Raw genomic sequence first — 15,251 nt, forward strand, 5'->3', positions numbered from 1 at the left:
TCAGAGACCTCGGCGGGTTAATGTATGGTGCGGCATTATGAGAGGAAGGATAATTGGCCCCCATTTTATCGATGACATTCTAAATGGTGCAATGTATGCTGATTTCCTACGTAATGTTCTACCGATGTTACTACAAGATGTTTCACTGCATGGCAGAATGGCGATGTACTTCCAACATGATGGCTGTCCGGCACATATCTTGCATGCGGTTGAAGCGATATTGAATAGCATATTTCATGACAGGTGGATTGGTCATCGAAGCACCATACCATGTCCCGCACGTTCACCGGACCGGACGTCCCCAGATTTCTTTCTATGGGGAAAGTTGAAGGATATTTGTTGTCGTGATCCAACATGCACCAGCGCACTGTCAATGTATGTGCGAACATTACGGAAGGCGAACTACACGCTGTTGAGAGGAGTGTCGTTACACGTATTGCCAAATGCATTGAGGTTGACGGACATCATTTTGAGCATTCATTGCATTAGTGTGGTATTTACAGGTAATCACGCTGTAACAGCATGCGTTCTCAGAAATGATAAGTTCACAAAGGTACATGTATCACATTGGAACAACCGAAATAAAATGTTCAAACGTACCTACGTTCTGTATTTTAATTTAAAAAACCTACCTGTTACCAACTGTTCGTCTAAAATTGCGAGCCATATGTTTGTGACTATTACAGCGCCATCTATCACAAATCGAAAAAAGTTGTCCAACTAAAGCATTCATACTTCTTTACGTACTACACGAATATGTAATAAAAATGGGGATTCCTATTTAAAAAACGCAGTTGCTATCCGTTTGACCTATGGCAGCGCCATCTAGCGGGCCAACCATAACGCCATCTGGTTTCCCCCTTCAAGCTGGACGAGTTTCGTTCTTTGTGGTTTTTTCGTTTCACGCTTATTTCCTGAGATATTTGGCCTCGTCACTATCAATTGACCACCGTGTATAAGGTAACTGGTATAGATAATTTTATTCTTGAAACTTCCTGGCAGATTAAAACTGTGTGTCTGACCGAGACTCGAACTCTTGACCTTTGCCTTTCGGGGGCAAGTGCTCTACCATCTGAGCTACCCAAGCACGACTCACGACCCGTCCTCACAGCTTTAATTCCGCCAGTACCTCGTTTCCTACCTTCCAAACTTCACAGAAGCTCTCCTGCAACCTGGAATCCTTCAGCTCCTATCAACTCGGCCTCCTACATTTAGTAACGAGCTGAAAACACCCACGTGTTTTGTGTGTCTAAACAGTGAGACACAATAACTAGCACAGGCAAAGTATTGAAAACAGTGCACAGGTACCGTTCGTGGTCAAATACAATAGCGAAAACTGCCCTAGCCTCCGCATTTCTATTCAAGCGTGTATTTCCCACAATGTTTCCATTTTTCTGCCCAAGCCCTGTGCATACAGAAATGGGGTAAAAGCGACGACTTTTATAGAAGAAAGTTGTCGACAAGTGTTAAGATCTCAGCCAGCTTACAAAAGCAATACGGACCACGATTCAATGTAATTAACAGAATACAAGACTTCACGAGTGGGCAGTCGAAGTTAAACCGCATTTGAAATGCAGAGCTATAGCCAGTTCCCGCAGCATCTTTTCAACTAGCTTACCCTGGTTTCAGAAGTCCGTAAAATCCATCCAGGGCTGCAGACATCGAGTTATATCCGAGATCTCTTGCAAAATCCTTGCTGACGAAGATTACGTCTCCATAGGACATGTATTTCATACAGCGTTCGTCATAATTTTCCATTTCCAGTGATACTGGGACTGGATTGCGCCTCCCAGAGTTCCATTCCGTAATCTTTGGTATTATTTTATCCAGCTCGTCGAAATTTCGCATCTGTATAAAAGAGGCACGTAAGTGTTTGGAGACAAAAATAAATACTTTGAAATAATGCTGACGCAAAAGAATAAATAGACAGTGTACAGAAAAACGAGAGTTGTGTGTCCGCAGACTTACCTCCAAGTGGATCCAGGAGTACTGAGACAAATCTACCTTGAGGAAAGCTTCATACGAAACTTCAGGCCACTCCTCACTGTAATACAAAGACGTGCGCGATCCGTTTTCTTCATTAATAATGCAGGTTGCTATAGGTACTTCGTAGCCTTCAATGTAGTCACATTTGTCCAGGTTGATGCCAAATGACTCCAAGTGCTCCTTGATTATACTGTATATGAAACACTAAGAGTTATTAGCTGTAGAATACCTTAAGGGATCATTTTAAACTATACAAAAGTATGATGGTTAATCTGTGGTCTTCAGTTTTCAGCTGTTTAATAACTCCCTCGTGTCATGTGCATGTATTAGGCGATTGATGAATGCAAGTATAGTGTTGTGTAATGTTTGTGTGTCGTTAATGATGGTATTGAGAGAAAAGAGAGGGTAAAACTTAATACTAGCATATAGCCTTTTCGTCTTGAATATCACTGTGGGAACAACTGTCATATGACAGACTGCTTACCCTCAAGTGTCACAAAATCTCGCGACATGAGACACAGCGGATAGTTTCAGAATTTAACCCAAGAAATTGCCAAAACCGTCGTGACGAGGAATTTTGTGCCACGCTTCTTCTCGTCTTGCCAGACAAACACTGGTGCCAAAAAAGTCTCTCACCACTAGTATTCGAACCGGCAACGTCCAAGTCGAGCACCACCTCACAAAGCTGATTATAAAGGTAGACTGCATTTTACTTTTAAAGTATTATCTAAACGGCAATAATCTGCCTCATTGTGTAAGGTACCTGCAATTTTTCAGCTTCGACTACCAGTGAAAGTAAATTCGAACATGCCCATCATATAAAAACTTCTGTCCCATGAAACGAATTCAGGAATCAGGGCTAACTGCAAAGTTAGGTTGTTAACACTTATTTTAGTTGCACAGTGATTTATAGCCAGCACAGAATGATGAAAATTGACTTCAAGTGAATATGAGCAACACATCAGATAACTCAAATGGCTCTGAGTACTATGGGACTTAACCTCTGAAGTCATCAGTCCCCTAGAACTTAGAACTACTTAAACCTAACTAACCTAAGGACATCACACACATCCATACCCGAGCATTCGAACCTGCGACCGTAGCGGTCGCGCGGTTCCAGACTGTAGCGCCCAGAATCGCTCGGCCACTACGGCCGGCCCAGATAACTCATGAAGCATAAAAGTGTTCAAGCAACATGGCTTATAGCTATTTGCAGAGCTATGAGAAAGTGCTCCCAGGTTGTTGTAGTAATACACAAAATACTAGCCCTTACAGCGCGAAGGTTGCATTTTGTGCGTTTGTTTTTTGGAAAATAGTAACTATTGGGATGTAAAAACCAGTTAGTAATTCATTAAAAATGAAAATAAATTTATTTTCAGAAATTTCTAGAAATTTGGCAACCACGTAATTGTGCGTGTTGGGACTTTACCCCGACTTTTTTTATGATACATACAATTTGGCTGTGTCATATTTTCATTCTCATTTCTTTATTTGGCACAAACAAAAACAGTTGGCATCTTTTGATAAACAGAGGTACACGTCACACACATAACATTTTGTACTTGTATGCAACAGGATCTTCTCGTGAAATTTCAATCACCAACTTTCTCCTCCGATTGCGAAAATATTCTAATGGCGTCGACCTACAGCGGGAGAAATGATCAGCATATAAAGTAAGAGAAATCAGAGCTTATGCAGAAAGACTGAAGTGCTCTTATTTCCTGCTCGCCGTTCGAGAGTGGAACAGTAGAGAAATACGAGGGTTGCCCAGAAAGTAATGCACCGCATTTTTTTCTTAGCTAAAAACAATGCTACAAAAGCGAAACGTTACGTATGTGTTATTTGAAGTCTCCTGAGTGAGCGCGCCAGGTTTCCGTCACTTCCTTTGAGATAGCGTAGCTGCAGGACAGTTACAAAATGGCGTCTGTAGATAATGTACGTTACAAGCAACGTGCCTTCATTGAATTTCTCACTGCGGAGAAACAAATTGTGGGAAATATTCACAAATGTTTGTGCAAAGACTATGGAGCATCTGCTGTCGACAGAAGTACAGTTACTCGCTGCGCACGGAGGGTGAAGTCATCAGAAGGCAGTTCGGCGGAGCTCCACGATTTTTAGCGGTCGGGGAGACCATCCACGGCTGTCACATCTGACATGTTGCAGCGAGCTGATGTTGTCATTTGTGAGCACAGACAGATTGCTACCCGGCAGTTGCCGCTGCATCTGCCAATCAGCAAAGGAAGTGTGGCTGCAATTATCCGCACTCTTCTTGTCCCAGATTGTGACAGGTGATTCACATAGTAAAGCACTGGCTCCGCCACCGTGACAAGTATTGGTACCGACAGGACATACACGACCTTGTTTCGCGCAGGAGGAAGACTGTAGAACGGGATGGAGATTACGTGGAAAAATAGGGTGTCTAGGTAACACACCATTCTTTCATGTGCTTAATTCTCATTATGTTCAATAAAAAATTGTTGAAGAAAAAAATGTGGTGCATTACTTTCTGGGTAACCCTCGTAGCTTATAAGTGGTTTGATGAAACTTCCGCCAGACACTTAATAGTGAACTGCAGAGAAATCATGTAGATGTAAGTATGTTATTTGTAAAGTGTAATGTGGCAAATTCTTGCAGGTTTTAAATAATCAATAACAGGGTATTGATCAAATTTGTCCAATCTCGTAGCTGTGCGCCGGCCGGGGTGGTCGAGCGGTTCTAGGCGCTACAGTCCGGAATAGCGCGACCGTTACGGTCGCAGGTTCGAATCCTGCCTCGGACATGGATGTGTGTGATGTCCTTAGGTTAGTTAGGTTTAAGTAGTTCTAAGTTCTAGGGAACTGATGACCTCAGAAGTTAAGTCCCATAGAGCTCAGAGCCATTTGAACCAGTCGTATCTGTGCATGATGAACATGATGGATTATTTATTTGGCTTTCAGCTATAATTAAATGTTCTTCTCTTTCATCATGATCGTTAATCCTCGTATGGCCTTCCACTTTGTGCTGTGATGAGGTATTCCCTCATGGCCATCCAGAATGCGGGCAGATCATGTACGTCTTTTGTTAGAACTTTATTTGCTTTGCTGTCATTCTTGTACTGAAGCCATGTAAATTTTTCTTCAGGGTCCACTTCTTAGTGTTAATGTGTGTACGATATGTCTCCATATGTAGATCACACACGTTCCTTCCATTGATTGATTGCACTTGCATACTTTTGATGTTCACGCTGAAGAAGTTCTTGATTTCCTATGAACTTGTTTCAAGTTGTTGTCCTGTTTTAATCATGCAATGACTGTACAGGTTGCAGCTTCTTGGAACAACTATTCATTGAAGTAATTTAGAAGACAAGACGCTGTATTTCTAACTTCGACAACATCCTCAAACAAATGAAATGAACTTTTTTTGAAAAATATTGTGTTGTTGCTTTTGTGGTCTTTAGTTCAGAGCATGGTTTGATGCAGCTCTCCATGCTACTCTATCCTGTGCAAGCTTCATCATCTCCCAGTGCGTACTGCAACCTACAATAGTGTGAATTTGTTTACGGTATTCATCTCTTGGTCTCCCTCTACGATTTTTGCCCTCCTCGCTGCCCTCCAATACTGAATTGGTGACACCTTGATGCCTCAGAACATGTCCTACCAATCGATCTCTTCTTCTAGTCAAGTTGTGCCACAAATTCCTCTTCTCCCCAATTCTGTTCCCTACCTCCTCATTAGTTACATGATCTACCCATCTAATCTTCAGCATTCTTCTGTAGCACCACATTTCGAAAGCTTATCTTTTCTTAATCTATCTTCTAAGGTAATTCGTAGGGACAGTATTGCCTCACGTGTTCCAAAATTTCTACGGAATTCAAACTGATCTTCCCCGAGGTTGGCTTCTACCAGTTTTTAATTCGTATGTAAAGAATTCGTGTTACTATTTGGCAGCCATGACTTATTAAACTGATATTTCGGTAATTTTCCCGCTTCTCAACACCTGCTTTCTTTGAGATTGGAATTACTGTATTCTTTTTGAAGTCTGAGGGTATTCACCTATCTCATACATTTTGGTCACCAGGTGGTAGAATTTTGTCAGGTCTTTCAGTGCTCTGTCAAATTCTTCATCTTCCATTTCATCTTAATCTGCGTCCTTTTCCATTTCCATAATATTGCCCTCCAGCACATTGTCCTTCTATAGGCCTTCTGTATACTCCTTCCACGTTTCTGCTTTCCCTGCTTGCCCCTAGTGGTATAGGCCTCTACATCTTTACATTTATCCTCTAGCCATCCCTGCTTAGCCATTTTGCACTTCCTAATTTATGAGACGTTTGTATTCCCTTCTGCCTGCTTCATTTACTGCATTTTTATATTTTCTCCTTTGATAAATTAAATTCAATATTTCTTCTGTTACCCAAGGATTTCCACTAGCCCTTGTCCTTTTACCTACTTGATCCTCTGCTGCCTTCACTATTTCATCTCTGAAAGCTATCCATTCTTCTTCTATTGTATTCCTTTCCCCATTATTGTCAATCGTTCTCTGACGCTACTCTGAAACAGGTGCTGAAATTGCACCGATAATTTTATTTTCTTTCTTGATTAATAATAACTATCAGACAGGGTGATATCATAGTAAAGGAACCGCTACATTAGAGAACCGTTCATTTACGTTTATCTTGTAACCTACAGATATTTACTGGGGAATGTAGTGTTCTTTAAGAACAAAACAATTGCAAGTAAACGCAGAAGATCCAACCTTTTGCAGAAAACCGTCTTATATCGATTAAAAAACGTGAAGTTTTCTTCATTACACATCCAGTCAAATCAATGGATGTGGAACATGGTAAACGTGTATGGAATGCAACCTGTGTTATTTAACGTAGCAGATAAACTACCGCAACTGTAGCTGAAGGGAAAACCAGACTGACTTGATAATAAGAGAATAAAGCCATGAAACTGTTTCCCAACACAGAAGAAACCAATAACACAACTGTTGCGCTCTGAGGCACAAACGGGAAGCATTTTCAACACATTCGCTTTTGAAGTAAAGTAGTTAAATTTACTAAAATATTTGTGTATTAGAAAGTCGAGTGAAGTGTAAAACTATGCGAAACACTAGGCTCCCTACAAAGTCGTTATATGTCAAAGAAAGTATCTGTCATAATAAGAAGGGACAACAAAAGAAAGATATTATTCTCATACACTCCTGGAAATGGAAAAAAGAACACATTGACACCGGTGCGTCAGACCCACCATACTTGCTCCGGACACTGCGAGAGGGCTGCACAAGCAATGATCACACGCACGGCACAGCGGACACACCAGGAACCGCGGTGTTGGCCGTCGAATGGCGCTAGCTGCGCAGCATTTGTGCACCGCCGCCGTCAGTGTCAGCCAGTTTGCCGTGCCATGCGGAGCTCCATCGCAGTCTTTAACACTGGTAGCATGCCGCGACAGCGTGGACGTGAACCGTATGTGCAGTTGACGGACTTTGAGCGAGGGCGTATAGTGGGCATGCGGGAGGCCGGGTGGACGTACCGCCGAACTGCTCAACACGTGGGGCGTGAGGTCTCCACAGTACATCGATGTTGTCGCTAGTGGTCGGCGGAAGGTGCACGTGCCCGTCGACCTGGGACCGGACCGCAGCGATGCACGGATGCACGCCAAGACCGTAGGATCCTACGCAGTGCCGTAGGGGACCGCACCGCCACTTCCCAGCAAATTAGGGACACTGTTGCTCCTGGGGTATCGGCGAGGACCATTCGCAACCGTCTCCATGAAGCTGGGCTACGGTCCCGCACACCGTTAGGCCGTCTTCCGCTCACGCCCCAACATCGTGCAGCCCGCCTCCAGTGGTGTCGCGACAGGCGTGAATGGAGGGACGAATGGAGACGTCTCGTCTTCAGCGATGAGAGTCGCTTCTGCCTTGGTGCCAATGATGGTCGTATGCGTGTTTGGCGCCGTGCAGGTGAGCGCCACAATCAGGACTGCATACGACCGAGGCACACAGGGCCAACACCCGGCATCATGGTGTGGGGAGCGATCTCCTCCACTGGCCGTACACCACTGGTGATCGTCGAGGGGACACTGAATAGTGCACGGTACATCCAAACCGTCATCGAACCCATCGTTCTACCATTCCTAGACCGGCAAGGGAACTTGCTGTTCCAACAGGACAATGCACGTCCGCATGTATCCCGTGCTACCCTTCGTGCTCTAGAAGGTGTAAGTCAACTACCCTGGCCAGCAAGATCTCCGGATCTGTCCCCCATTGAGCATGTTTGGGACTGGATGAAGCGTCGTCTCACGCGGTCTGCACGTCCAGCACGAACGCTGGTCCAACTGAGGCGCCAGGTGGAAATGGCATGGCAAGCCGTTCCGCAGGACTACATCCAGCATCTCTACGATCGTCTCCATGGGAGAATAGCAGCCTGCATTGCTGCGAAAGGTGGATATACACTGTACTAGTGCCGACATTGTGCATGCTCTGTTGCCTGTGTCTATGTGCCTGTGGTTCTGTCAGTGTGATCATGTGATGTATCTGACCCCAGGAATGTGTCAATAAAGTTTCCCCTTCCTGGGACAATGAATTCACGGTGTTCTTATTTCAATTTCCAGGAGTGTATGTGTTTATATTCTCTTATTTTCAGCGGAGTAAGCTGCAATTATACACATATTCGAAAGTATATCTTCATCATTAAGCTGTAGCTTATGTCATTGAATCAGGGAGATTCGGCTGTTTTTACATGTATTTTGTGGTCATTCACGTGTCTTGTCCATATCAAACCTACTAACCACCAACAATACCTCCACTTTGACAGCTGCCACCTCTTCCATACCAAGAAGTCCCTTCCGTACAGCCTAGCCACCCGTCGCATCTGCAGTCATGAGCAGTCCCTTTCGAAATATACCGAGGGTCTCACTGAAGCCTTCACAGGCTGTACTATCCTCCCAACCTTGTACAAAAACAAATCTTTCTAGTCTCCCACTACCTCCCAAAATCCCATCATCTAGTCACAGAGGAGCATTCCCCTCATAACACAGTACTACTCAGCACTGAAGCAACTCAATTACATTCTCTGCTAGGGCTTTGTCTACCTTTCGTCAAGCCCTGGAATGAGAAATGTCCCGCCCATCATCCTTCCCGCTCCTCCCACAGTGGTATTTCACGGCCCACCAAACCTGCACAATGTACTGGTCCATCCCTACACAACCCCTGCTTCCAACTCCTTACCTCATGGCTTATACCCCTGTAATAGACCTATATGCAAGACCTGTTCTATACATCCTCCCACCACCACCTACACCAGTCCGGTCACCAACATCACTTATCAAAGGCAGGGCTACCTGTGAAACCAGTCATGTGATCCACAAGTTAAGCTGCAACCACTGTGCTGAATTCTATGCGGACATGACAGCCAACGATCTGTCTGGCCACATGAGTGGCCAGCGACAAACTGTGGCCAATTAACAAGTGGACCACCCTGTTGCTGAGCACGATACCAAACATGATGTCCTTCATTTCAATGACTGCTTCACAGCCAATGCCATATGGATCCTTTCCACCAACACCAGCTTTTCTGAATTGCGCAGGAGAGGACTTTCCCTGCAATATATCCAATGTCCCCATAACCCTCCTGGCCTCAACCTTCGTTAGTCATTGTTCTCACCCATTAAGCCCCTTCCCTGTTGCCATTTCAGCAATACACAGCCCTCATTTCACCTTAGCAACCAGTCTTTTTACTTTTCTCCGTTTCACTGCACCCTTCCTACTATCCCTGCCCCTCCCCATCCCAGTCTTGGTTCAAATGGCTCTGAGCACTATGGGACTCAACTGCTGTGGTCATAAGTCCCCTAGAACTACTTAAACCTAACTAACCTAAGGACATCACACACATCCATGCCCGAGGCAGGATTCGAACCTGCGACCGTAGAGGTCGTGCGGTTCCAGACTGTAACGCCTTTAACCGCTCGGCCACTCCGGCCGGCCATCCCAGTCTTCTCCTTACCCCCACCCAGTCGCCACTCCCATCATGCACTGGTACTGCTCGCAGAGTGGCTTCAGATGCCTGAAACTGCAGTCATGTGTGTGTGTGTGTGTGTGTGTGTGCGATCTAGTTTTGACGAAGGCCTTACTTGCTGAAAGCTTTATTTGTGACAGACTTTTTGTTGTGCCTATCTGCAACTCCGCATCTCCTCTACATGGTGAGTAGGAACTTCCCTTTCCATAATATTGTTCCATTATATCCTGGATTTCCCATTGATTTCGATCTAAGTTTTGTACATTTTAACAATGTATGACCAACCTAAGCTTTGACAGTAACTCACAAATGTCTGTTTTACTGGTTATACCAAACACTTGAAAACCGCTACATCGCCGAAACTGCACATCAACTTTAAAGACAAAATAAAAGGATATTCTCGTGCAAGTAATGACAGACAGTCCGGCTGTCATTCAGAAAATTTGTTTTGGCTCTAGTCAGCCTTGTGAGAATAGTATTGATTAACCTGTTGTTGGATGCACCTAGATATTTCAGCTCCATCAATTTCGCTGATCTGTGCTGTAAACTAAGTGTTGCAGAAAACTGTCAACGTAAATTATTCAAACTAAAATGTAATGAGCGCCTGCGTCGCTACGAAGTACTCCCGTTACAAGGAACAGCGACTTGGCGATTTCCGTTTTTTCTCGCTTCAACCAACAGTGGCGACCCTATACGTAACTTTGCCGCTTCACTTAGTGACAATGTTCGAGTGAGATCATCGTGCCTAGTAGTATAAATGAACATCAGCCAAATAATTTCACGATATTATAAGAGCAGCAGTAGCAGTTAAACAGTCTACATGGCAGAGACTCCCAAAACGGCACGTACACAAGTTAGAAAACTGTAACCTCTGAGGCAGATGTAAGCTTTGCAGTCAGTGCCTTGGACACTATTGTTGAATGGTTATTTTGGGTGGTTCTTTGACCTTCGGCGAACACTTCCTGTGTCTCGGAATCTTGGTATCATACACTTTCTAGTGTTCCTGGCATTCAATGACTCCTGGAAAATGAGTAAGTAGTCTGATGTAGCAAATAATCCACATAAATCACCGAAAAAGCCGAACACCTACTGTGAATGTTCTACAGTATTTATTTGTAGGATAGATCAGTTTTGGTGTTTCTGGTCAGACCATAGAGATGAAATGATTGTGTCAGGCAGCTACAGAGGAATCCATTAGCATGCTAAAGCTTTTCCCCGTCTCCAAGAACAAGTCCGTTATGTTAAGGATCTGTTAGCGAATTAGCCAGCCATCCACCCGATCCATTTCCAAGAACAAGTCTAGGTTCTTTAATGAGGTAGCCATCCACCCATGCACCAACAAATGATTTGTTGTTTGCCTTATTCTACTTTAGACTGGTGCAACAGTATCCATCGAACTGTGAATATCATCTCTCTTTCGTCACTGCTCTTTTGCCCCCGCCTGCACACCCCTCCACTCTTTCCCCCCCCCCCCCCTCCCCCCACAAAAAAATCGCTTCTTAATAGCCTATGCATGACAATGTTTCTATCGTGCATGTCAGTGTCAAACTATACACCTTCGGAGGGGTGTCATTTAGAAAAAACAGTGTTCAGGGTTCTATGTTCGTTTGAACCTTTTTTTGTTCTCGGTTATGGAACTACATTTCCGACATTTGCCTGACACTGCTAGCTCACAAAATTGTAATATTAAGGTAAAAGAAGTGTTCATAACTTTTGATGTCACTGTCAGCATCAGTAAAAGAAGTAAAATTGTGTGTCACTTACCGACCAGATGTGCAGTTGATATTAAGTGATCCAAGTAAATCGCATTTAGCGTTCAGCTCCGATAGCACTTTACAGTTATTGCCGGCGTTGCCTCCTGGTCGCAGCCTCCGCTCAAGAACTCTGTTGGAAAAGTTTCCGGTAGGAATTATTAACAATCTAAAAGTGTTTAAACAGTTGCGATATTATCTAAAACCTCACTGTTTTAAAAGGCAGTACCTGTATTAGCTGATTATCCTGTCACTTCTTGGTAGAACAGCGTCATAATTATAGGTGAAAAGCACTAAATTGTGACGTTGTACAAAAAAATGTTGAAATGTGTGTGAAATCTTATGGGACTTAACTGCTCAGGTCATCAGTCCCTAAGCTTACACACTACTTAACCTAAATTATCCTAAGGCCAACCTACACACCCATGCCCGAGGGAGGACTCGAACCTCCGCCGGGACCAGCCGCACACTTCCTGACCGCAGCGCCCTAGGCCGCTCGGCTAATCCCGCGCGGCGACGTTGTACACTATTAATTTATTTTGTTAGTCGGTTTTCGTCTTACAAGGCCATCATCAGACTTTAACTGATTAACATCGTCAATGAGGATACAGCACTGATGCACAAAATTTCACAATATTGCAAAAATACTACACAAGGAGAGTGAAGTGCGAAATCAGAGTAAATTTCATCTTTGACAGTGCAGAGTTAACGTAACGAAATTAGACAGTAAATACATATAAAGCAAACTAGCCAGAAAAATATTCAGACTAAACATAAAAAATAATCTGTTTGCGTGTGTGTGTGTACGTGTTAAGATGAGATGGAAGAGAAGGAGGACAACATTAGCGAAGAAATATACTCAACAGGAGTGAAGATATGAATATAGTGAAACAACCTAGTAGGCTTGTAAAAATTATAATGGCTCTGAGCACTATGGGACTTAACTTCTGTGGTCATCAGTCCCCTAGAACTTAGAACTACTTAAACCTAACTAACCTAAGGACATCACACACATCCATGGCCCAGCAGGATTCGAACCTGCGACCGTAGCAGTCCCGCGGTTCCGGACTGCGCGCCTAGAACCACTAGACCACCGCGGCCGGCTAAAAATTGTAATAAAATTACAACCACAATAAAAAAATATTAATACACTCCAAGAGAACTGGAGAATAAACTGAATAGATATTGCCCATAGAAGGTGATGCAGATATAGTGTAAAAGGTAGAACTGACAAACGTAATGTGAAATACCCCAAATAAGTTACATGTCAATTGAGCCGTACGCAGCTCGCGGTCATGCCGTTTATTGCTCGTCATCTTGTTTTGGTGGTTCTGTCACCTCGTTTTTCTTTTAATTCGATTTACTGGCGTCACTAGGTTGCTGGTTTGCTTGCCCGTGAGTGGCAGCAGCAGCGCTTATCGATAAGATCACTGTCGTACTATCTCTGGAGCGACCGCTAGTATTCCGGCTCGTCGTGTGTCTGGAGTTCAGTCGGGGACAGAGCGCCAGTGGGGCGCTGACAGCCAGTACTTGTCGACCGCTGGTGATACACATGTACAGTCTGACGGAAGGAGACTTGAGCAGGAACACTATTGGTTGGTCGTTCAGGTGGTCGTCTAATTGGGCGGCGTGTATTTGGTCTTTTGATCGTTTCTGGGCCGCGTCAGTTGCTCATCCTGCCGGCCGTACGTCGGTTCCTTCCTCGTGCAGAGATGTCATGGCCAATGGGCAACTGTTCCCTCTGCATGGGTGAGTCCGAGCTAGTGTGCCCAGAGCCGCCGTGTCTCCGAGCTCTGAACGGACATCGAGTTGAGTCGCGTTGGAACTGCAGTGAGCTCCGGACAGCCAAGACTCGCCCGACCGTTGCCGACACTCATAACTTGGGACGACCTTGGTTGGTCGTTCGGTCGGTCGTCTCATCGGACGACGCGTATTTGGTCGCCGACCTCTTATGGATGCTCTGTGTGTGTGTGATTTGTCAGTGTTGTGGCGTAACAAGACAGCCACGCCACTCTGAAGCAGCCGAAAGGCACGCGTTAACTCACGCAGGCTAGAGATTGGTCTGAAACAGGATACGTAATGAATGCTATAAAGAAAAGTACGTAGCTCCTGGAATACTTAACTTTAATCCATCCTTGTGGTACATCGCTCTTGATGAGACATGCTTCATACGATAACTATCAATTGCTATGTAAGGCTAATGGCGCCTTGCTAGGTCGTAGCCATTGACTTAGCTGAAGGCTATTCTAACTATCTGCTCTGCAAATGAGCGAGGCTTCGTCAGTGTGCATCGCTAGCTACGTCGTCCGTACAACTGGGGCGAGTGCTCGTACGTCTCTCTAGACCTGCCGTGTGGTGGCGCTCGGTCTGCTATCACTGAAAGTGGCGACACGCGGGTCCGACATGTACTAATGGACCGCGGCCGATTTAAAGCTACCACCTAGCAAGTGTGGTGTCTGGCGGTGACACCACAGTCAGCTCTCCTTGTTGTTCCATGGTGACTGGTTTTAGGATTGTCGGAGTTCTTGGTGCAAATGTTTACGTGGAACTGTGTGTAGCTTCTGTGATTTCCACTGAGCAGATGAATGCTGTCTGCGTACTGGAGTAGCCAGTCGGTCGGTTGCGACAGAGGGAATTGATTAGATTGTTGGTTGGTTTGTCAGCCGTCCGTACGTCGTGCTGCAACCCGCTTGTTCAGTGTTACATTTGGCTGCCTGTCTCACCTAAACTGTGGTTACAGTTTCCTCCCCAGGCCGACCCTTGGAACACTTCTGATAACCACTGTTTGCTGTTTGTGATTGTCATTTTATTTGGTCGCAGGTACTGTGTCAGGCCTTCAGCCGTGTATTAATATTGTCTGTTTTATGTTTAGTATATGGCCTTCAGCTGAACTTCATAGTCTTTTCTTTGCCAATTGTAGAACATGGGACTGCGGCTGGTCCTCACTTAGCACATGATCAGAAAATGTGGAGTCAAAGTTCTGCAATATCCAGATGCTTTCATATTCAGGCGATGTATTTGCTATGTCTTTGTCTGACGGAAGTTGTATGGCAACAGTGCAGCCTGATGCTTTTTAAAAGCACTGATTAGCAACAGACTTAGAGACACTTGGCTAGCAGCGTGTAGAATCCTCTTTTCACGGAGGCTACATATCGTGGTATGTACTCCAGGAGACACAGATAGTACTGTGGCGTCATCCTGATCCGTGACCTGTCAGTTGTCGTTCACAGATCGCAGACATAAGGCCAGGTTAAATAAATCAATAAATAAAAATAAATAAATAAAATAAGGCGACCTGTGTCCACGGCGAAATTTCTCGCTCTTCGGCGTTCCGCATTTGCTCAGTACAATGACATCAGGTTTCCATGAGGGCCACACAAGCACCACCATATCTATGTACTCTTTCTCAAACTGTCACGATTCAATTTGTCGGCGATCACCTGCGTTGAACACCGGTTTGATACCGTGATAAAGGAATTAAGGCTCCTATTTCATTCCACGTAAAGATCCCCCACATC

General features: G+C 44.6%; 1 protein-coding gene across 1 annotated transcript in view; it reads right to left on the bottom strand.

Annotated features, from left to right (window-relative positions):
- LOC124605092 (ketohexokinase-like) overlaps positions 1-15,251 on the bottom strand; it is a 47,737-nt gene that overhangs the window by 20,459 nt on the left and 12,027 nt on the right. The window contains exons 3-5 of the mRNA XM_047136541.1: positions 11,747-11,866; positions 1,969-2,176; positions 1,619-1,848 (exon numbers count right to left, since the gene is read on the bottom strand). Coding sequence (XP_046992497.1) covers positions 1,619-1,848; positions 1,969-2,176; positions 11,747-11,866 — 558 coding nt within the window. The remainder of the gene's footprint in view (positions 1-1,618; positions 1,849-1,968; positions 2,177-11,746; positions 11,867-15,251) is intronic.

Source organism: Schistocerca americana, chromosome 3, assembly GCF_021461395.2.
Source record: "Schistocerca americana isolate TAMUIC-IGC-003095 chromosome 3, iqSchAmer2.1, whole genome shotgun sequence".
NCBI classification, from domain to species: Eukaryota; Metazoa; Arthropoda; class Insecta; order Orthoptera; family Acrididae; genus Schistocerca; species Schistocerca americana.